The sequence below is a fragment of the Macaca nemestrina genome, chromosome 15 (assembly GCF_043159975.1).
Source record: "Macaca nemestrina isolate mMacNem1 chromosome 15, mMacNem.hap1, whole genome shotgun sequence".
NCBI classification, from domain to species: Eukaryota; Metazoa; Chordata; class Mammalia; order Primates; family Cercopithecidae; genus Macaca; species Macaca nemestrina.
The window spans coordinates 87,581,002-87,605,234 of record NC_092139.1 but is presented as its reverse complement, the minus strand read 5'-3'; the positions used below and the strand labels follow the sequence as shown (position 1 = coordinate 87,605,234).

General features: G+C 47.3%; 2 protein-coding genes across 3 annotated transcripts in view; one reads left to right on the top strand and one right to left on the bottom strand.

Moving 5' to 3' along the window:
• The window catches only part of LOC105480668 (phosphatidylinositol 4-kinase alpha), a 146,876-nt gene that overhangs the window by 57,823 nt on the left and 64,820 nt on the right, over positions 1-24,233 (bottom strand). For both annotated transcript variants that reach the window (XM_071080046.1, XM_071080047.1), the window contains exon 20: positions 340-448. In XM_071080046.1, coding sequence (XP_070936147.1) covers positions 340-448 — 109 coding nt within the window. The remainder of the gene's footprint in view (positions 1-339; positions 449-24,233) is intronic.
• On the top strand, positions 8,722-22,712 carry LOC105480667 (serpin family D member 1). The gene is made up of 5 exons (XM_011739758.2): positions 8,722-8,822; positions 13,905-14,809; positions 18,931-19,204; positions 21,014-21,158; positions 21,871-22,712. Exons 2-5 carry the CDS (start codon positions 13,921-13,923, stop codon positions 22,060-22,062), a joined length of 1,500 nt encoding a protein of 499 aa, XP_011738060.1. The 5' UTR covers positions 8,722-8,822; positions 13,905-13,920; the 3' UTR covers positions 22,063-22,712.

Sequence of the window (24,233 nt, the reverse complement as noted above, 5' to 3'; positions counted from 1 at the left end):
AAGTGAACACAAATGAGGAAATCACCTTGGTCAGAAAGCACAGCAGTGAGGTCGACTGACCATTTCTATAGTCATGGGTCCTTTGAGACAATTATCCCAAAAACTAGGCACACAAATGAGTCTATTACCTAACTTGGACAGACTTTTCCTAAGGTGTGCGGCATTCTCAGCACCCTAAACTACATCTGGGGACAGTAACACTTGCTAATACTTGCAGGAAGAAGCAGCTGCATGTGGACTCATTTAAACATGCTCATATTCATAATTACATGGGCTCTGACCTCACCTTTATCTTCATTCTGCACTCCATCTTCCCCGGGAGAGAGATTATCCCCCTACCTGAGCCCTCCACAGCGAATCCCATCAGAACGGAATATAGCCAGAAGTCCCGGAAGAGCTTCTGTAACCGAGGCTTAGCTTCTTTGATGGGCGGCAGTCGTCGGGTGAGCTGATGTGCCAAGAAGAGAGGGAGAAAGGAGGTTATTTGCTCAGGAAACCCTAAGCCCTGTAGGTGTAAAAGTAACCACAGATTCATTCTCCAAGAGCATTCTCAAGAGACTCAGACTGGGTAGGAAAAGGCACACTGAGCAGTGATAATTTTGCCAATAAGCATTGTCCATCCATTCAGGTACTGAGTCCCTAGTGTGCACCAGGTGCTGTGCCAGAGAGGAAAAAGCCCTGTTCCTGCACTTGAAGGACTTCCTGTCTAGTTTGGAGGCAGGTGAGCAACAGTTACAGTGGGGCGGAGTTCCCAGAGAAGGAGTCATGGGTCTCACAGCTAACATTCGAAGAAAGCTTAGCCAGGAGAGAAGAGAAGGCAGCCTGTTCAGCCACAGGAGCATTAGGTCCTAAGCCTGGCACTGTGGAGGGCAACAAATGCATAGGAAAGGCAAACAACGGGATGCGAGCCAGAGCTGGGAGGAAGGGATGCTGCTGGGGAGGCAGGGAGGAGAGCACAAGAACTCTCATGGGCCAGGCAGCACAAATTTTCCAAACAGTAATCTCTGGCAGAATCCCCATGTGTGTAACAGGTAAAGCAGAGTTGCTCAGGTGCAGGTGAGGGGCTGTTGTCCCTGTTTCTGCTCCAGATGCTGGTGGGAAGCAGGGAGAGACTCATCAGTAGTATAAATGGTTAAACTTGGCCAGGCGTGGTGGCTCACGCCTGTAATCCCAGCACTTTGGGAGGCTGAGGTGGGCAGATCACCTGAGGTCAGGAGTTCAAGACCAGCCTGGCCAACATGGTGAAACCCCATCTCTACTAAAAATACAAAAAATTAGCTGGGCGTGGTGGCAGGCACCTGTAATCCCAGCTACTCGGGAGGCTGAGGCAGGAGAATTGCTTGAACCCAGGAGGCAGAGGTTGCAGTGAGCCGAGATTGTGCCATTGCACTCCAGCCTGGGCAATAAGGGCGAAACTCCGTCTCAAAAACACCAAAAGGTTTAACTTGTGCATGATGCCCAGCTGGACGGGCTGATCCTTACAGACCCTTCAGTGGACGCTGAGCTCCCATCAGTGATGTTGAGTCTGTGGTAAGCGGGGGCTTTGCTACCCCCAAACACTTATAAGCACCCAGTATGGGTCAGGCACTGGGCCAGGGACGGAGAGGTGGGGGAGATGAAGACATCATCTCTTGAGGCAAGGAGGGCACAATGGGATGGGCTGTGACATATCACACACAGCAGGCAGGACTGTAAACTGTGACAACACTGCTTTGAAAACAATTCGGTAATATGCATCAGAAATTCTCAATATCGCCACACATATTTCACCCAACATCCCATCCCTGAGAAATCTATCCAAAAAATTTTAAAAAGCTGATTTAGGAACAAAAATGTTGTAACAGCAAAATAAATAGAAACACACTAAATGTCCACCTGAAAGGGGCATTTAAATAAGTAACAGTATATTAACAGTATAATAAATTGGCCAGGCGCGGTGGCTCATGCCTGTAATCCCAGCACCTTGGGAGGCTGAAGTGGGCGGATCACGAAGTCAGGAGATTGAGACCATCCTGGCTAACATGGTGAAACCTCGTCTCTACTACAAAAATACAAAAAAAATTAGCCAGGCGTGGTGGCGGGTGCCTATAGTCCCAGCTACCCAGAGGCTGAGGCAGGAGAATGGCGTGAACCCGGGAGGTGGAGTTTGCAGTGAGCCAATATGGCGCCACTGCACTCCAGCCTGGGCGACAGAGCGAGACTCCATCTCAGGAAAAAAAAAGTATAATTAATTATTTTTGAGACAGGGTCTCACTCTGTTACCCAGGCTGGAGTGCAGTGGCACAATCACAATCACTGCAGCATTGACCTCGATCTCCCAGGCTCAAGTGATCCTCCCACCTCAGCCTTCCCAGTAGCAGGGAGGACAGGTGTGCTCCACCATGTCCAGCTAATTATTATTTTATTTATTCTTTTTGAGATGGAGTTTTGCTCTGTCACCCAGGCTGCAGTGCTGAGGCACAATCTTGGCTCACTGCAACCTTTGCCTCCCAGGTTAAAGCAATTCTCCTGCCTCAGCCTCCCGAGTAGCTGGGACTATGGGTGTGCACCACTATGCTCAGCTAATTTTTGTATTTTTAGTAGAGACAGGGTTTCACCATGTTGGCCAGGCTGGTCTCAAACTCCTGACCTCAAGTGATCTGCCCATCTCGACCTCCTGAAGTCCTGGGATTACAGGTGTGAGCCACCGCGCCCGGCCTAATTATTATTATTATTATTTTTCCAATTCTAAACTTTTAATGTAAAAGTAAACTTTAATGTTGAAAATGCAAACTTGGGGAGGGGAGAAAGATCACACACAAGGCTGCCAATTCACACTTGGAGGGTTGCACAGCAGCTGGGCAAAGGTGCTCCTCACTTCCCAGACAGTGCAGCGGCCAGGTAGAGGTGCTACTTACTCAATTCCCAGATGGGGTAGCAGCCAATGCCCGGCTTAATTATTATTATTTCTTTTTTCATGCAAACAGACACTTTACTGATTTTTTACATTTTTTTGTAGAGAAAGGCTCTCACTACGTTGCCCAGGCTGGTATTAAACTCCTAGGTTCAAGAGATCCTCCCGCATTGGCCTCCCCAAGCATTGGGATTACAGGCAGGAGCCACTGTGCTCAGCCAAGAATCATATTTTCGAAGACTATTTGGTGACACATGTAGAAATCACAATATGTCAAGTGAAAAAAAAGCAAAATGTATAAATAATATGATATAGATTTTTAAAAATCTAAACATATATGCATAGAACAAAGATGGGAAAAAGTAGCCACATATTAAGATTATTTCTGGGTTGCTAGGGATTTCACTCTTCTTCTTTAATGTCTGTTACTTCCTGGAGCTCTTTCATGAACTTGTTCCTTTTACAATCAAAGGGAGGGTGCAGGTGCTGGTCAAGGGCTTGGCAACCTGTATGGAAGAAGGTTCCACACCTCTGCTTGAGAGTCACCAGGGCACTGTGTCCTTGGGAAGAGTGGGCCAAGACCTGGGGGTGCAGGGTGGGCTCTGGATAGGTGCTGAGGAGGTGGGGAGCTCAGCTCCTCCACGGCTGTGTGGAGGGTAGCAGTAGACGGACACGACAGAGGGCAGGAAATCTAGAGCCGCACACGATGTGGCCACAAAAGGACAGTTGACAAAGGGCTTCCAGTTCAGCTAGCGGCCAAGGACAGTGAGAGTAAGAATACGCAACTGTGGGACTCACTGGCTCTGAAGTGATCAGCCTCCCTGGATAAGCGATGGTGGAGATATGAAGGGGTTTCCAGGCTGCAGAATTCAAGGCCTATGTGGCTAAGAGGTTCTGGTACTTTCTAAAGAGAACTAGACTTTGGTGGTTATGGAAAGGGTCAAGCTTCTAGAATGCTCAATGAGAACAGCAGCTCCACGTGGCTGGGAAGCTCAAAGTGGTTTTGGTACAGAAAAGAGAAAGTGGACTCTATCTTTGATTTGGGATCCTACTCCTGACCCTGTGAACTTCTTGGCTCCCTCCTGAGGACTCCGGCTTGAAAATGGCCCTGTAGGTTCTCCCTGCTCTCTGACTTCTCCGGGCCTGCTGGCCACTGTCTTGGCTGAGACTGCTCTAGTCTCCAGAAAGGAGACCTGCTCGCTCCTAAAGAGTATCAAGGTCAGGCCAGGCGTGGTGGCTCACACCTGTAATCCCAGCACTTTGGGAAGCTGAGACAGGCAGATCACGAGGTCAGGAGATTGAGATCAGCCTGGCTAACATGGTAAAATCCATCTCTACTAAAAATAGAAAAATTTAGCCGGGTGTGGTGGCACGCGCCTGTGGTCCCAGGTACTCGGGAGGCTGAAGCAGGAGAACAGCTTGAAACCAGGAGGCTGAGGTTGCAGTGAGCCAAGACAGCGCCACTGCACTGCAGTCTGGGTGACAGAGTGAGACTTTGTAAGACGAAAGAAGGACGGAAGGAAGGAAGGAAGGAAGGAAGGAAGGAAGGAAGGAAGGAAGGAAGGAAGGAAGGAAGGAAGGAAGGACGGACGGAAGGACGGAAGGAGGGAGGGAGGGAGGGAGGGAGGGAGGGAAGGAAGGAAGGAAGGAAGGAAGGAAGGAAGGAAGGAAGGAAGGAAGGAAGGAAGGAAGGAAGGACGGAAGGAAGGAAGGAGGGAAGGAGGGAAGGAGGGAAGGAGGGAAGGAGAGAGGGAGGGAGGGAGGGAGGGAGGGAGGGAAGGAAGGAAGGAAGGAAGGAAGGAAGGAAGGAAGGAAGGAAGGAAGGAAGGAAGGAAGGAAGGTTGGTCAGGGGAGAAGTGGAAAGACTGAAATAGATAAAGGATTCTAAAGAGATATAACAGCCAAATGCAATGCATGAAACCCTGACCAGATAAAAATAAAAAAGCCATAAAATACAAGTTTGAAGTCATGGAGTAATCTGAGTTGGACTAGACATGTGATATATGTGAGGCCTGTGATCTTCCCAGGAGTGAGGTAGCACAGCACAGGGCAGAGACCCTTCCATAGAAGAAAAACACTGGTGCTAGTGCCCAGGGCAGAAGTGAGTGATGTCTTCTCACCTTCAAACACTCCAGGAAAATAGCCCCCAACACATAGAATTAAGTGGACATGGCAAAATATTAACTATTCTACCTAGGTTGTGGGTGTATGGATATTTAGTATTCAATTATTCCGATTTCTCTGTGTACGTATATGTACTTTTTTTAGAGACAGGGTCTCACTCTGTCGACCAGGCTGGAGTACAGGGGTACAATCATAGCTCACTGTACATGCTCAAGTGATCCTTCTGCCTCAGACTCCTGAGCAGTTGGGACTACAGGTGTGTAGCATCATAGCCCAGTTAATGTTTTTTTTTTTTTTTTTTTTTTTTTTGAGATGGGTTTTGCTAGCTGGGCGCAGTGGCTCATGCCTGTAATCCTAGCACTTTGGGAGGCCAAGGCAGGCAGATCATCTGAGGCCAGGAGTTCAAGACCAGCCTGGGCAACATGGTAAAACCCTGTCTCTACTAAAAATACAAAAATTAGCCAGGCATGGTGGCAGGCGCCTGTAATCCCAGCTACTTGGGAGGCTGAGGCAGGAGAATCACTTGAACCCAGGAGGCAGAGGTTGCAGCAAGCTGAGATTGAGCCACTGCACTCCAGCCTGGGCAACAGAGCAAAAACTCTGTCTCAAAAAAAAAAAAAAGAGAGAGAGATGGGTTTTGCTATATTGCCCAAGCTGGTCACGTGTACAAACACACACACACACACACACACACACACACACACACAACAGGGCAAAGGTTCTAAAATTTTAAACCTGGTAAATCTGGGTAAGGGTATATAGGAGTTGTTCTACTACACTCTTTTTTCAACTTTTTTGAAAGTTTGAAGTTATTTCAAAATAAAAAGTTTTCCAAACTTTAGTGATCCTCCTGCCTCAGCCTGCCAAAGTGCTGGGATGACAGGCATGAGCCACTGTGCCTGGCCCCTCTGTATATTTTTAAAATTTAATGTTAAAAGATGGACAAGGCTGGATGAGGTGGTTCACACCTGTCTTCCCAGCTGTTTGGGAGGCCGAGGTGGGAAGACTGCTTGAGGCCAGGTGTTCAAGACCAACTTGGCCAACATAGTGAGACCCCACTTTTTTCTAACTAAAAAAAATTTTTTCAAGTTGAAAAAAATAGCCATGAGACAAGCCTTGAAACTGCAAAACAACAATGGAGTATGTGTGACAGGAGGTACTACTCTACAGTGGGGGCTAAAGCCATACACAAGCTGTTACCACTAAATGGGAAAATGACTGAAAAATGTCAATGTCAAGAGGGATTGAAATCAAATTTTTTCAATAGTGGGTTACATAATCAGAAATCTAGATAGGCAGGAAACATACTAGCTTTATTTATTTATTTAGATAGAGTCTCACTCTGTCACCCAGGCTGGAGTGCAGTGGCACGAACTTGGCTCACTGTAACCTTCGCCTCTCAGGTTCAAGCGATTCTCCTGCCTCAGCCTCCTGAGTAGCTGGGACTACAGGCGTGTGCCACCACATCCGGCTAATTTTTGTATTTTTAGTAGGGACGGGGTTTCACCATGTTGGTCAGGCCGGTCTTAAACTCCTACCTCAAGTGATCCACCCACCTTAGCCTCTCAAAGTGCTGGGATTACAAGTGTGAGCCACACCTGGCTGGTACTGGTTTTAAAAATAACAAAAGTAACACATACACATAGAAAAAGGTCAAAGAAGTACATAGCATGAAAACGAATGCTGTGTCCCTTCCCAGACCATTTCTGTGAATAAATATGTAACACCACGAAACGATGACGACTAACATTTCCTGAATGCCAGACACCACTCTACGTGCTTTCCACACATTCACTATCTCATTCAATCTTCACAACAACCTCGTGCAGTAGGTGTAACTGTCACCCTCATTTCAGAGAGCAGAACACTGAGAGCTGGAGGCCAAGGGGCAATTTCAGCCAGGGTGGCTGGTGATGCCTCAGTGAAACCAAGAGCGAACAGTGACAGCAGCGGCCACCTGCTGGTCTGCAGGGAAGGTGCCCTTGGCAGAAAGAATAGCAAGTGCCAGGGCTGTGCTGGAGCCAGGCTTGGCATGTGTGAGAACAAGATAGAGAATGAGGGAGGTGGCCCCAGGAGGCATGTGGGCTCAGGCAGCAGTCTCTGCCTATGGTGCCACGCTGAAGACTCAGTATTGTGTGTGACAGATGAAGGCTCTGAGAAGACAGCTCTGACCAAAGCTAGAATGCAAAACCAGACTCAAACACAACCACTGGTCTGTGTCCTAAACACAATGGACCTTTACACTCTGGAATTTCTCAAACGGAGCAATGCATAGACACCCCCATGGGCCCCTTGCACACCCGCAGATTCTCCTAGGAGTCACATTCTCCCTTCAGATAGACTCTGGGTGCCGACACTCCCAAACATGCTCTCGAGGAGCAGTCTCTGTGATCTTCCAGACAATCCAGAATATTCTTAAAACTTTTTAGATCATAAAATTTAAAACACAAATTAAAAAACAAATTATCATAAGGCTGGGCACAGTGGCTCATGCCTGTAATCCCAGCACTTTGCAAGGCCGAGGCGGGAGGATCACTTGAGCCCACGAGTTCAAGACTAGCCCGGGCAACATAGTGAGACCCTGCCTCTACAAAAAAGTCAAAAAGTTAGTCACACATGGTGGTATGCACCTGTATTCCCAGCTACTTGCGGGGCTGAGGTGAGGAGGATTGCTTGAGCTCAGAGGTTGAGGCTGCAGTGAGCTAAGATCATGCCACTATAATCCGGCCTGGGTGACAGAGTGAGACCCTGTCTCAAAAAACACATAGGGCCGGGTGTGGTGGCTCACGCCTGTAATCCCAGCACTTTGGGAGGCTGAGGCGGGCAGATCACTTCAGTCCAGAAGTTCAAGACCAGCCTGGCCAACATGGTGAAACCCCGTCTTTACTACAAATACAAAAAATTAGTTGGTTGTGGTGGTGCATGCCTGTAATCTCAGCTACTTGGGAGGCTGAGGCAGGAGAATCGTTTGAACTTGGGAGACAGAGGTTGCAGTGAGCTGAGATCGCACCACTGTACTCCGGCGTGGGCAGCAGCGCAAAACTGTCTCAAAAAATAAAAAAAAACCCAAAAACAGAATCACAAAATGTATCACAGCCTCACAGATCCCCACGAATGCCTAAGTGGCCCTGAGTTTGGGAAGCACTACTCAGTAATAGTCCTATCTGTCCCACAACAGACAGGAGAACTGGGCTGCACCTACTGGCAACAAACACAGCAACCCTTGACTGGAGAAAGGTCCATGCCACGATCTCCTTATTCCGTAAGCCACTAATTTTGTCCTCTCTCCTCCACTTTTCACTGAGGAACAAGCTCTTGGAAGGATGGAGATACCTGCCTAGTAGCTGAGCCAGCCACATCAACCCTGGAGAGCAGGTGGAGGGCAGATGCTGTGATCATCCCAGAAGAGAAGACACAGTTGGAGGCAGACGCATGGTCTCTACTTTCAGCTACCCTCAATGCAGCCTGGTCCTCAAAGGCCAGAAGAGCCCCTTGTTTATGTGGTGACCTCAGGAAGGGCTGCTCCTGCACCAAGGCTTTGAGTGCATGCTAACACAGTAACCGTCATATACTCAAAATCTCAGCTCTAAGAACTGGAGATGAGGAGCTGCAAGCCACTCTGCAGTTATCAAAGGCACAGCTGAGGGGGTTTGTGCTGACCAAGCTAGTTGCCTGGTGTTTGGATTGGGACATATTTACTTTGGAAAATACGCAGCAACAGCCCAGCACCAAAGTTCACATCGAAACCCCACTGATGACCTTGGCTGCTTTCATCTCTGAAGCGCCACTTCTCAGAAGCACAGAGGTAAGTTGGGTTTCTAATATTTCTGCTGATCATAAATTATTTATGGTATTCAAAGATAGGCAACTGGTTCATTTTTCTAGCAAACTAATTCAGAAGCTTTCTACACGTTTTAGAAGTGGGAAATGGTTTCATTTTTCAATCTGCCTGTTATAAAATTGTGTCAGTTGCATTGTTGGGAGAGTTGACAAAATTAGAATAGGAACTGTGGAATAGATGAAAGTATTGTACTTTTATTAATCAAATTGGGTAACTGTCCTGTGATTATGTATGAGAATATCCTTGCTTTTACGTATTTTCCCTGAAGTATTAGTATTAAAGGTTAGAGGGACCGGGAGCAGTGGCTCACACCTGTAATCCCAGCACTTTGGGAGGCAGAGGCAGGCAGATCACAAGGTCAGGAGTTCAAGACCAGCCTGACCAACCTGGTGAAGCCAAGTCTCTACTAAAAATACAAAAATTAGCTGGGCGTGGTGGCGCGTGCCTGTAATCCCAGCTACTCAGGAGGCTGAGGCAGGAGAATCGCTTGAACCCAGGAGGCAGAGGTTGCAGTGAGCAGAGATCGTGCCACTGCACTCCAGCCTGGACGACAGAGTGAGACGCCATCAAAAAAAAAAAAAAAAGGTTAGAGGAACAAGATACAGGAGACCTACTCTCAAATGGTCTAGAAGAAAAAATGCATACGTTCATGCATGTGAGTACACACATGTACACACACACACGCGCGCGCACACACACACACAATGACAGGGCAAAAGTTCCAAAATTTTAAACCTGGTAAATCTGGGTAAGGGTATACAGGAGTTGTTCTACTACACTATTCTTTCAACTTTTTTGAAAGTTTGAAGTTATTTCAAAACAAAAAGTTTTCCAAACTTTAGGCAGTTACTTCTCTCCCATTCTGCCTGCTCTGTTGGGCCTGGAGACCATACGCCAGGAGGGACGATGGTTTATCGAGTGTTACGCTCTGATGCGTGACTGAAAAGGCCAACCCAGCTCTGGCAATTAGCAAGAAAGTACAATATGAAGCTCCCAGGAAAAAAAAAAAAAGAAAAACAAACTTTTGAATGATTTATCTTTAAAATATATAGTTTCTCTTCAAATAGTAATCTGGATTTAATCACAACCTAGTGAGTTTTTAAACGTCTTCTACAATGTTTGTTATACGAAACAGCAAAACAATAGGAATATTTACCTTCAGATCTTTAATTTCAATCCATAAAAGATATCGGATATATTTTCTCCTTCCTCTGGTAAGGGATTGATGAAAACTATTTTTGGCTTTTCATCAGACAATGTGGGAACAGGGTATAAGAAGTTTCCAAATGTAACTTCTGAATACCGGGATAAAACATGAATGTCTTTACTCTGCCACTCTATCGGGCCTCAGATGCATTTTCCTGAATATGTTTATTTCTTCAAGTTAGTTTTTGTTTTCTTCTTTAACCTTATTTTTATCTGAGATAAAAACTTTTTCCCCCTTTGTTCCTTCTTCTTCTGGCTTTCTTTTTTAAAATAGAGATGAGGTCTTGCCATGTTGCTCCAGCTGATCTTGAACTGCCGGGCTCAAGCGATCCTCCTGCCTTGGCCTCCCAAGGTGCTAAGATTACAGGCGTGAGCCCCTATGGCTGGTCTTCTTCTTGATCTTAGCCAGAAGGCCAAGAAGTGATAAGAGGAGGACACTTGAAGTGTAGCTGGGCAAGGAGCCTTCTACCAGCTGCTTACTTTCTTTGTTCCTGACTTTTAAAAGTGTGTTGCTGTTGATACCGATGCCTGATTCCATTCAGAAACTGGACCTAGTTCTATTCACAGCTACATACATTAGAAATCATTTCTAGAGGCCGGGCATGGTAACTCACGCCTGTAATTCCAGCACTTTGGGAGGCCGAGGCATGCAAACTGCCTGAGCTCAGGAGTTTGAGACCTGTCTGGGCAACATGGTAAAACCCCATCTCTATCAAAAATACAAAAAATTAACTAGGTATAGTGCCACACACCTGTGGTCCCAGCTACCTGAAAGGCTGAGGTGGGAGGGTCTCCTGAATCTGAGAGGAAAAGGCTGCAGTGAACCAATATTGTGCCACTGTGCCCCAGCCTGGGTGACTGAGTGAGACCCCGTCATCTCAAAATAAAAAGAAATCGTTTCTAGAAACTGTTTTCCTGTGTGTAAACTAGTGGCACTGCAGCCTCAGGCAGGTGCTGAGATGGGGACCTGGAAAAGGCAACAGGCATTTTCAGTCAGAAACAATGTGACTTTCCTGCTCCAAAATGTGCAATTCAAAAGTCTTTCTCAGTTGTGACTAAAACAAACTTTGAGTTTACTATTTCAACAGTATTATAAAGGGAAGACCCAAGGAAGGGGACGGACACTGGGGAAACAGCTAGGAAGCTGCTCGGCACGGCCAGGGAGTCTGGAAGCATTCTGGTACTCCAGGGTGAACAAGGCAGAGTGCTTGATGTGGGCTAGAGGCTCAACCAACTTGGTTCGAATCTAGCCACTGCCACTTATTCGAGACAGTGATGAAAGGCTCAGTCTCCTGATATGTAAAATGCTGGCAGGATGAAGCTGAGTTACACAAAGTGCCTTATACAGCGTGTCAGGCATCCAACAGAGGCCATTATCAACATCAACCACACTGACAGCATTTCAAGCAGAGTATCCAAACAGTTACCCCATCTTCAGGCCTAATGAGTTCAAATATTTGCTTAACAAGAGCAGCCAGTAACTCTTACCTGGCCTCAACTGGCAGCAGATATTCTGGCCCTCAAATACCTACCTAATAGGAAATGGTCACAGACACAAAATAAGCTTAACAAAAGGCAGTGTTTTGTTTTGTTTTTTTGAGATAAGGACTCAACTCTATCCCCCAGGTTGGAGTGCAGTGGCATGATCATAGTTCAATGCAGCCTTGACCTCCCAGGCTCAAGTGATCCTCCTACCTCAGCCTCCGAAGTAGATGGGACCACAGGCGTGTGCCATCACACCAGGCTAATTATTTAATTTTTCCTTTCTTTTCTTTTCTTTTTTTTTGAGATGGAGTTTCGCTCTTTTTGCCCAGGCTGGAGTGCAATGGTACAATCTCGGCTCACTGCAACCTCTGCCTCCCAAGTTCAAGCGGTTCTCCTGTCTCAGCCTCCTGAGTAGCTAGGATTACAGGCATGCGCCACCACGCCTGGCTAATGTTTTTATATTTTTTAGTAGAGACAGGGTTTATCCATGTTGGCCAGGCTGGTCTCGAACTCCCGACCCTCAGGTGATCTGCCTGCCTCTGCCTCCCAAAGTGCTGGGATTACAGGCGTGAGCCACTGCGCCTGGCCTAATTATTTAATTTTTCATGGAGACGAGGTCTTGCTATATTGCTCACGCTGGTCTCGAGCTCCTGGGCTCAAGTGATCATCCTGCCTTGGCCTCCCAAAGTGTTGGGATTATAGGCATAAGCCACAGCACCTGGCTGGCAGTTCTTTCTGGGGTGATTAGAAGTTGGGACCATGTATTACCTGTCTGAGTCAGCATTATAAAATACCTATGGCCACTGTCCTGGCAAAATATGGAAGCATCAAAGCTCATCTACCCAGAATGCAGTTAACAACCAGGAAGTAAGCAAGAGAAAGACAAACGATTTGGCAGCTAAAACAGATTTGATAGGCCAAGTCAGATCCTCCTCTGAACCAGTCAGGGAGGAGAGCAGGATTACCATAATGCCTCTGTGCTAAAAGCTTATCTTGTTTACTTAAATAAAAGCAGTGCCCCTCAGGTCTTGAGTAAGAGCTTGCTGACATCACCCTCACACAGACTTTATCTCGTTTCTAACCCTGTGTTAGAAGCAGGAACACAGAAGATTTAGTTGCTCCTGACAGCAGTGGGAGCCATTGTCTAAGAGATACAAAGGAGAAAAAAGTATACCTGCAGCAAGTGATATCACCTCTGGGGCTGCCACCATATCATCTCACTACACCCTGAGGGGGTCCCGGCACTAGACAAGCTCCAAATCTTACGCAAATTAAACAACCCCAGGTCAGGTGTGGTGGTTTATGCCTAATCGCAGCACTTTGGGAGGCTGAGGTGGGTGGATCACCTGAGGTCAGGAGTTTGAGACCAGCCTGGTCAACATGGCAAAACTCTACTAAACAAAATACAAAAATTAACCATGTGTGGTGGTGGGCCCCTGTAGTCCCAGCTACTCAGGAGGCTGAGGCATGAGAATTGCTTGAGTCCAGGAGGCCGAAGTTGCAGTAAGCTGAGATCACGCTACTGCACTCCAGCCTGGGTGACAGAGCGAGACTCCATTTCAAAAAATAACAACAAAAAAAGCCAAATACAACAAAATAAAAAAACACAACATATTAAACAACCCCAAAGATTACACAAATTTCAAGTATCTTTAGAGTATTTGTTTTCAGAAAGCCTGGCCCATGGACATTTTTCAACAGCATCTCCACTGTAAAGGTGGAATAGTGTGAGTCACACAGGCATGGTGAGTCCCTCTAAAGCACATCCCTGCTGGGTGCTCTCCAGTCACCAGCCCTGGGCGCCCACTCAAACCCAGCTCTTGGTGAAGTTTCCCTGACTCTCTGGGCACCTCCACTCCTACCACACAGGGTAGAGCACACCCCTTTCCGTATCCCCCTTCTGCTCTGGCAGCATTATTTTCAGAGTCTTTGCTTTACTGCACGTCTGTCCCATCTGAGCCCTGACTGGTCCATGAGCCCCTGGTGGGAACTTTGTCTCTGGTACCTAAACACTATCTGGAGGTGGTGGACAAGGTGTCTGGAGAAAAAGAAACTCCTCTCCGGGATGCCTGAACTCCCAGGATTCTAGGTTAGTTTTGCAAACCTTTAAATAAGGGATTTTCATCAAGGGGCCCATGGATCCTTCAGTGAGGTTTATGAGTCCCACATCAAAGGTTGGGTGTCTGTTTATCTACATCAGATTCTCTTAAAAGTCCATGATCCTAAAACAGTTAAGAACTAACGCTGTGAGGGCCTCCTCCTGGGTCAAAGCCACAGGGAACCTGCCATGTGGATGCTGCAGCGGCGTGTGGATCAGCCAGGCCGCCTTTCACTGTGTTTTGTTTTCCCTCCCAGCTTTAGCTCTGCCAAAATGAAACACTCGTTCCACCCACTTCTCATTTTCCTCATCATAACATCTGTGTGGGGTGGCAGCAAAGGCCCGCTGGATCAGCTTGAGAAAGGAGGGGAAACTGCTCAGTCTGCAGATCCCCAGTGGGAGCAGTTAAATAACAAAAACCTGAGCATGCCTCTTCTCCCTGTCGACTTCCACAAGGAAAACACCGTCACCAACGACTGGATTCCAGAGGGGGAGGAGGACGATGACTATCTGGACCTGGAGAAGATACTCAGTGAAGACGACGACTACATCGACATCATCGACAGTCTGTCAGTTTCCCCGACAGACTCTGATGCAAGTGCTGGGAACATCCTCCAGCTTTTTCACGGCAAGAGCCGGATCCAGCGCCTTAACATCCTCAACGCCAAGTTCGCTTTCAACCTCTACCGAGTGCTGAAAGACCAGGTCAACACTTTTGATAACATCTTCATAGCACCTGTTGGCATTTCTACTGCGATGGGTATGATTTCCTTAGGTCTGAAGGGAGAGACCCATGAACAAGTGCACTCAATTTTGCATTTTAAAGACTTTGTTAATGCCAGCAGCAAGTATGAAATCACGACCATTCATAATCTCTTCCGTAAGCTGACTCATCGCCTCTTCAGGAGGAATTTTGGGTACACACTGCGGTCAGTCAATGACCTTTATATACAGAAGCAGTTTCCAATCCTGCCTGACTTCAAAACTAAAGTAAGAGAGTATTACTTTGCTGAGGCCCAGGTAGCTGACTTCTCAGACCCTGAATTCATATCAAAAACCAACAACCACATCATGAAGCTCACCAAGGGCCTCATAAAAGATGCTCTGGAGAATATAGACCCTGCTACCCAGATGATGATTCTCAACTGCATCTACTTCAAAGGTAAGAAGCACCTTTACAGTTCTCAGAGCAAACCCACAACTTACTCTTTTTGTATGTGGGTAGATTGAATGCCCACATATGGTAGCTATAATTTATCCAGGAAAACAAAACACAAGATTGACTCTGGAACAGGGACAGGGAAGGCCGAGCTGAAGTTGACAGTAGCATCTGACACTTACTGAGCCCTAACTCTGTGCTTTAACAGAGACTTGTGAGGTCACCACTGTTATTAGCATCCCCATTTTACGGAGGAAGCCACCAAAGCATGAAGTAAAAGGATGGGCCAGGCACGGTGGCTCACGCCTGTAATCCCTGCACTTTGGGAGGCCAAGGTGGGCAGATCACTTGAGGTCAGGAGTTCGAGATCAGCCTGACCAACATGGTGAAACCCCCTCTCCACTAAAAATACAAAAATTACCCGGGCATGGTGGTGGGTACCTGTATTCCCAGATACTTGGGAGGCTGACGCAGAAGAATCACTTGAACCTGGAAGGCAGAGATTGCAGTGAGCCGAGACTGTGGACTGTGCCATTGCCTAGACGAGAGAAAGAGAGAGACTCCATCTCAAAAAAAAAAAAAAAAAAAAAAAAAAAGGGAAGTAAAACGATGATCCAAGGGCATCCAGTTATTAAGGGGCAGAGCCAAAGCTGAACCCAGGTAGGCCATCACTAGCAATCTGCTAAATTGGAAGAAATAATACCAAAACTGTTTTAGCATATGGCCAGCCTAGATTTGAGTTTTCTCTTTTCCTTTCCCAATCATCAATAAGCAGAAATACAGACAAAAGGCTAAAGAAATGCACCTGTGAACTATTCAGCTTGAACAGCTGACATTGACATCTACAAGTGCTTTTCAGGATACTTTTGAACTACTGGGCAGATGGGATGGAGAAATAAATTACTATTTCCCCAGCAACTGTTCTGGGCTGAGCACAAGGGCTTTTTTTTTTTTTTTTTTTTTTTTTTGAGATGGAGTCTCGCTCTGTCGCATGGGCTGGAGTGCAGTGGTGCGATCTCGGCTCACTGCAAACTCTGGGGCCTCCAGGGTTCATGCCCTTCTCCTGCCTCAGCCTCCCGAGTAGCTGGGACTACAGGCCTCTGCCACCACGCCCAGCTAATTTTTGTACTTTTAGTAGAGACAGGGTTTCACCATGTCAGCCAGCATGGTCTCGATCTCCTGACCTCGTGATCCACCTGCCACGGCCTCCCAAAGCGCTGGGATTATAGGTGTGAGCCACTGCGCCCGGCCTCACAAGGGCACTTTTTAAGGAGGTCACCCCACACCCACAGGACCTCTGGAATCCTAGGAATAAATGAGCATGGATTTCTGAAATCCAAACCTCTCTTTTCAAATACCTTCACCTGGACCAGACCAGAGGCAACCTCTACTTTACTATCTAAGCTGAGAGTGCAGAAGGGGAGACACGAGGAATGGTTTGGCTTCAGGACTAATTGCGGTGACACATAACCACCTCTCTTTGCCACCAAGGACTACCAGGTACCCGCAAAGGGCAGTCCCTGAAGACTTGGAGGCCAGTGCTTTCTGCTAGTTAGCCCCTGTGGTTTTATAGCAGCCCAGGCGAAGGAAGGAGACCCCGCCCGGCTCCTGTTCTGTTCACGGAAAGGGGGCCAGAGCCCCTCCTGATCTGTCAACACACCTGCTCTGTGCTTTGGTTGAGGTCCCTGCAGCTCTACAAGGCAGGCATTCTGCTGGATAGACCAAGCAGGGCCACTCTAACACCCAGATTTCCGCCCCAAGGCAAGGCACAATGCTGGCCTCCTGTGGGTGGAATCAAAGGCTGAGTTTTAACAGGCTTGTGGCAGACACACACACAGAGACCACATGTATACGATGAACACACATATCCTTTTCATTACTGGTTATTAGTATAAGTTTTGGAATTGAGCAAACAAGAGCCTAAGCCCTGGTTTCACCACTTCTCGTTTGTGTGACCTCAGACAAGTCATTCAACATCTCTATGACTCAGTTTCCTTATCTTTATCAGAGAGATAACACCTACTCTGACAGGGCCAAGGGAAGAACCATAAGAGATGGTGATGCAACAGAGTGGCACATGGCAAGAGCTCAGTGAATTTGAGGGAATGAAACTGTAGATCACAATACTAGTACAATATGATAAACATATATGATATTGTTAGTGACATTTATTTTACTTCTACTAGCAAATAACCAATGTTTAGGACTGACTTTAGAACAAGCTGGCAGAAGCCTTTTTGGTAGCATCAAAGTCCTCCATCCTACTGGTCTGTTGGCTCCCCCAAGTACACCAAAGAGCCTCCGCATTAGCCCTGGCTGAGGGTTCAGGGACAGGCAGAGAAGTACAGCAGCGAACCATCTCTGCCTGTATGGAGGTAGAGAAATGACCAGGCATGGTCAGTTGACAATCTCCTAAACACAGTAACCCGTGTCACACCACAGTGTAAACACACACGCAAGCGCTTCTGCTTCCTTTCCCCATCATATGAGAATAGTCACTCAATGCTGGGAATCACAAGGGATCAAATGCTAGGATTACCCAATCATTCAAGGATGCTTCTCAAAAGGGAAGAGTGTCTAGAACTGTAATTTTAATTTCAGTTAATTTCATATGAAATCATCTCCATTACTAATTTTGTTCTAATTTTGAATGTGGTAATCACTTTGTAAAGCACAATAAACAGAGGTACGCTCTCAGGAGGAAGTCAGAAGGAAAGAATCCCAGGAGACGTGGGACAGCTCCATCCAAACTGGAAAGGGCCGTGATTCCCAACAGGGCAACTGTGTCCCCAAGGTCTGAAGACACTTGTGGTTGTCACAACCTGGGGGGTTGGGGTAAGCATTACTGGTATCTAGAAGGGGGAGGCTGGGGATGTTGCTAAACACCCTACCATGCACAGGGCAGCCTGCATCACCACCAACTATTATCTGGCCCAAACGTCAAAAATGTTGAGGTTGAGAAACCCTGGGTGAGGCAGACTCAGGGAGAAGGGAATTGAGCTTCACTCACAGGCAGGCAGGAGCTGTCTGGTACTTCAACCTCCAAGACACCTCCTGCTCATTTCATCCTGGCTGCTCTAGCCACCAGCTAGAAACCTTGAACAAGTTACTTCACTTCTTTGTGCCTGTTTCCTCATATGTAAAATGGGGATAACAAAAAGCACACAACTTGCATGTCGCTAGGAGCAGAAATGAGATAATACAAGAAAGGTGCTGAGAAGAATGCCCGGCACATGGCCAGTTCTCAACTACTAGTCACCCATCACTATTAGTTACTCACATCTTAGAACTAAAATAGACATGGGCTTATACCTGGATACACAGCACTGTCCCCATATCTACAGTGGTGATCCTAAGGGCAACACATGGCATCACCCAATGTCTTGTTAGTCACTACAGAATCACAGTGTGAGGGATGAAGGCCATCAAGACAGAGCTGAGGCTGGCAGGGTGGCTCACGCCTATAATCCCAGTGCTTTGGGAGGCTGAAGCAGGAGGATTGCTTGAGGCCAAGGGTTTGAGACCAGCCTAGGTAACATAGCAAGACCCCATCTACAAAAAAAAAAAAAAAAAAAAAAAAGACAGAAAAAATAGCCAGGCATGGCACATGCTTGTAGTACAAGCTACTGGGGAGGGAGGATACCTTGAGCCTAGGAGTGTGAGGCTGCAGTGAGCTATGACGGCATCACTGCACTCCAGCCTGCATGACACAGCGAGACCTGGTCCCAAAAACAAAATAATAATAATAATAATAACAACAACAACAACAACAACAACAATAATAATAAAAGCTGACAAGAACCCAAAGTTACTCATTTGACAGATCTGACAGATGAAGAAATGGAAGCGCAGCAAGTTAGGTGTCTTACCGTGGTCAAACAATTAGTTCATATCAGACCCATTATAATCCAGAAACCATTCAGTCCAGGTAACCTCTTATTAACTTCTCTTGTTAGAAGTGCAAATTTCAGCCCAAACCAGACCTCAGGAATCAAGAGCCTGTGGGGTCGGCTCTATGGGCTATCTGAATGAGGCCTCCTGGGGAATCAGATTCACTCTCAAGGGTGAGCCGATTTTCCCTAAAGGAATCTTCTCATAACAGCCTCTTCCTGTGGCCTCTACAGGATCCTGGGTGAATAAATTCCCAGTGGAAATGACACACAACCACAACTTCCGGCTGAATGAGCGAGAGGTGGTCAAGGTTTCCATGATGCAGACCAAGGGAAACTTCCTCGCAGCAAATGACCGGGAGCTGGACTGCGACGTCCTCCAGCTGGAATACGTGGGGGGCATCAGCATGCTAATTGTGGTCCCACACAAGTTGTCTGGGATGAAGACCCTCGAAGCACAACTGACACCCCAGGTGGTAGAGAGATGGCAAAAAAGCATGACAAACAGGTACTTCATGCTGTGTGTTTGTTCTTTTGATCTCCCAGATGCTGGGGGTGTCTCGGAATACTGGAAAATTGATCATTTTTTTAAAAAGGGAGAATTATGTACAAGTACCCAAGAATTTCCATGCAGGGCCACTCTATTAATTCAGCTCCAATTTGTTGCTTGAGATGAGAGATGATTAGAGAGCATTCATAAAGGACATATCTGCCCTCCAGGGGCCAGTTTCAGGAGTTAGGGGCAGGTGACTTAGAGACAGCTTGGAAACAATCCCAGCTCTGCTATGTACTTGCTTTGTGGCTTTGAGTCCCAGTTTCATCATTCCTAAAATGGGGATAATTCCATTACTTCCCGGGGTTGCTGTGAGAAAATAACAGAATCAGCAATGCTGAGCACCCCTCCCAGTACTTGGAACCTAGGAGGCACTCAAAAAAGAGTGGCTCAACTCTTCCCTGCCCAGGAAATTCCAAGGTCCTCTTAGTGTACTGAGGATACATCATTTATGATTTCCTGTATTATTATTCATTACTCTGTAGTTAAAACTGCAGGTGTTAAGTACTTATTGAGATTATTATGAGGTCATGGCAGAAAGAATGGAGAGGTCTTATTTCTGTTTTACTGGATACTGGCTAGGGCCATATGAAGAAGTGATTCTGGTTTGAGCCTCCTTATAGGACAAGAATACAAACATATGCAACCAAACTGAGAAAAGTGGGCTCTTAGAGGAAGGTATTTGCCTGGGCAGCCAGTCATCATGCTCTATGAATTTTTCCTTAACAACATCCCTTCTGTAGCTGCCTCCCTCCATTCCTCCCTGCAGCCAGCAGCTCTTGAGAAAGGGACTGCATTTTTTTTTTTTTTTTTTTTTTTTTTTTGAGACAGGGTCTTGTTCTGTCACTCAGGCTAGAGTACAGTGGCATCATCATGGCTCATGCAGCCTCAACCTCCTGAACTTAAGTGATCCTCTCACCTCAGCCTCCTGGATAGTTAAATAGTTAAGACTACAGGCGTGCACCTTCATGCCCAGCTAATTAATTTTTTTTTTTTTTTTTTGTAGAGATGAGGTCTCGCTGTGTTGCCCAGGCTGGTCTTGAACTCCTGGCCTCAAGCAGTCCTCCTGCCTTGGCCTTCCAAAGTGCTGGGATTAACAGGCGTGAGCCGCCGTGCCTGGCCTCATTTGACTTAATTGAGATCCTACTTGGTGCCAGGTATGAGCTAGGTACAAGAGTGAAGAAGATCAAGCCTTCCTGCCCATCCAGCTGGGATTGCAGCTTAAATCTCTTTATCCCCTGCAAAGTGCCAGACTGACTCCACAGGCACTACTGGTGCTATCCACCCCCTTAGGGACTGAGTAAGTTGAGGCAAAGACTGAGAATGCTCAGCATTGTCTAGTATACACGGGAAAGGTTCTTTTTAAAAGTACACTACCAGATATTCGACTCCTTAATTAACAAACAAACAAACAAAAAAACCAAATGCCTAAAATTGGGGAACCAAACCAGAGAATTATTTTAGATGCCTTTTTAAACCACAAACCAGGAAAAGTTCTGCTGCTAACCTTGAAGATAGGAAACAAACCACACAGTCTCAAGGAAATAACCATGCAACAGAAAACAAGTCTCAGTTTTCAGTAGTGGAATTACAATGGAATACGTTTCCTAAAATCCTCAACTGACAGTCCCGGAATATAAATTTTAATAAGTGCTATATCAATTCTGTGATAAATGTAACCCGTGGCCCTTTAAAGGGAAAATCATGATTCTTTTGTAACTTGTGGTTCAATAAAATTGGGCCCCCCTTTCCTTTTCTGTCTAGAACTCGAGAAGTGCTTCTGCCGAAATTCAAGCTGGAGAAGAACTACAATCTAGTGGAGTCCCTGAAGTCGATGGGGATCACGACACTGTTTGACAAAAATGGCAACATGGCAGGCATCTCAGACCAAAGGATCGCCATCGACCTGGTAACCACTCCCTTGTCCAACCGCCTGCCCCGTCCCGAGGGTCTGCCTCAGCACAGCCTCACCTCCACTTGCCCTTCCTACCCACTCCCCAATCTGATGTCCTAGCTTGGGGTGCTGATTCTGCTCTTCGGCCTGGCTGGGGTACACAGAAGCCTGGTTTCGTGGATGCCAGCTGGAAAGCACGGCACCTGGCAGACACTTGGTGGGCAGGGAGGTCCCAAGAGCAGCCGTGGGGTGAGCCCCACTCCTGCTGACACCAGAGACAGGGAAGACATGTGCTCCGGTCTGGAAAATAGCTACCCCCAGCCAAATCATGAAACAGCCATTAAACACCACACTACACACATACTTAAACCAATCAGGCGCTCAGTCCAAACAGTGCAGCAGACCCAGTTCCCTGTCCCGGGGAAGTACGCAGCAGTGTGGGGAGCTGGAGCTGGGGTGGCTGTCCTGCACCAGCCCCTACGACCCTCAGACCACAGGCACTGCCAAGAGGGAACATGACCCTAGAGTTACACCACCCGGCCTCTAAGTGCAATGGCTGCCCTTGACAGGTGGTGACAGATATTTTCAAGGGTGACTCTGACCAGCTGTGATTTCCACCTTACATGTTGTCTTTGGATTCTTTCCCTGAATGATACGCGATTGTGCTGGGCACTCTAGCCCTCTGTGTGCTGATCTCTAGAATCTGATAACTTTCCTTTCTAAACAGTTCAAGCACCAAGGCACGATCACAGTGAACGAGGAAGGGACCCAAGCCACCGCTGTGACCACGGTGGGGTTCATGCCGCTGTCCACCCAAGTCCGCTTCACTGTCGATCGCCCCTTTCTTTTCCTCATCTATGAGCACCGCACCAGCTGTCTGCTCTTCATGGGAAGAGTGGCCAACCCCAGCAGGTCCTAGAAGTGGAGGTCTGGGTGTCTGAAGTGTCTTGGGGGCACCCTCATTTTGCTTCCATTCCAACAATGAGAACAGAGATGTTCTGGCATCACTTTTGTAGTTTACGCTACTAATCTGAATTCGAGGCCCATATGAGAGGAGCTTAGAAACGACCAAGAAGAGAGGCTTGTTGGAATCAATTCTGCACAATAGCCCATGCTATAAGCTCACAGAAGTCACTGTAACTGTGGTGTGTCTGCTGTTACCTAGAGGGTCTCACCTCCCCCCTTCAGCAAACCTGAGCAGTGCGTCCTAAGCACCTCCTGCTCCAGTGACCCCATCCTTGCACACCTGGTTGTGTCACTCAAGCCTTTCTCCAACAAGCCCCTCATCTGAACATCAAGCACAGAAATTAGTGGTGTGACTAATTCCTTACCTCTCCCAAGGAGGGTATACAACTAGCACCATTCTTGATGTCCAGGGAAGAAGCCACCTCAAGACATACGAGGGGTGCCCTGGGCTAATGTTAGGGCTTAATTTTCTCAAAGCCTGACCTTTCAAATCCATGCTGAATGCCATCAGTCCCTCCTGCTGTTGCCTCCCTGTGACCTGGAGGACAGTGTGTGCCATGTCTCCCATACTAGAGATAAATAAATGTAGCCACATTTACTGTGCATCTGTTACAATTCTCTATTTTTTGAAGCTCAAATATCAAAAGCCAAATCCAAATTCCTGGACAACCTCAGGAATGATAAAAGCTGACAGGAAGTCACTTGAGCACCACCATGTGCCACGGCAGGGCATGTTCTCAGGACAGGACAGGACAGGTGTGTGCTGGGTCCTGGGGAGGCCTGTGTGGTACCCCAGAACTGCGGGGCGCTAAGCAGCACACAAGCCCCAGGGCTCCCACAGTCTCTGCCAGGCTGCTGCAGCTTTCGTCCCTCACACCTGGTCCTGCAGTGGGTCTGGTTTGACAGAGCAGGTGTCACCTGAGGAATATGTTTCTGGATTCTTCAATCCCTGGGTAAGACAAGTGAAATCCACAGAGGCTGCTCAGCATGCAAGAGTGCCAGTGCTCTTTCGGTGAGGGGACGACTGATGGTCACAGGTGCTGCATGTGCAGGTGTCTTAACAGTAACCCCCACAGTCTGGCAGATGAGGAAGACAAGGGTTGGAAGAGTTCTGAAACCTGTCCAAGATGCCGAAGTAGTGGGGCTGGGTTCGAGTGCAGGTTGGCTGGACTCCAGGGACCACACAAGGAGTCCTGTTGCAGGCTTCTGATCCCATGAGACCAACACCAGTAAGAAGAGCCGCAAAAGGGAGTAGGGATGGAAGAACATCACTGCCCTGTGTAGGCGTGCCTGTGGGTTATCTCGTAGAGTCTCCTTACCCTCAATCCCTAGGGGGCTGGCACTGTTACCCCTCCTTTTCACAGCAGAAGCAGCAATTTCAGCTCACAGAAGGGAAGGCATCTGCCTGAGGCCTGAATCCACAACTAGGCAGGGGGAGCCCTGTTTTCCCCTGCTCCCTTCCTGACTTCCCACACCAGGCTCTGCCTCCTTACTCTGCTGAGAGCTGACAGTGCAGGGGCTAGGTGAATTGCCCCAAGCCATCCTCTCGGTCTCCTGGTGAGCCCTGATGCTGCGGATGGCCCACTCCTTCAATTCATTCTCCAATCTGCTTCACCACTCTTCTTTTCTGGTGCTTGTCCTATATTTCTCATCTTGCTGCAGCTTCCTTTTGGCTCCTCTCATTTCTAAGAGTAATGATCTCAAAAAACCCTTTTAGTCCTTTGCCATGTCCGTCCCATACCCAGAAAGGCAGTGGTCACTTCTGCTCACCCAGCATCATCTCTGCTACAGCCAGTGTGGAGTCCTCCACACTCTTGAGCATCCAGAAGCCCCCGTCTCAATATATTTTGTTCACATACACCCACTCAGAATCTCTCAGATCCCCTCTTACAGAAATTAGCCCATCTGTTACTCAAAGCAGGAGAGTATTCATTCAGAGCATAGGCTCTAAGCCAGGCTGCCTGGTTGGAATCCTGGCTCTGATATCTAGTAGCTATGAAACTCTAGTAGCAGGTTCTGTGCCTCAGTATCCTCATCTGTAAAATGGGGAGACCAGCAGCACTTACCTTGAGGGACTGCTGTGAGGATTAATCAAATTAATGTCTGGAAAGCATTTATTTATTT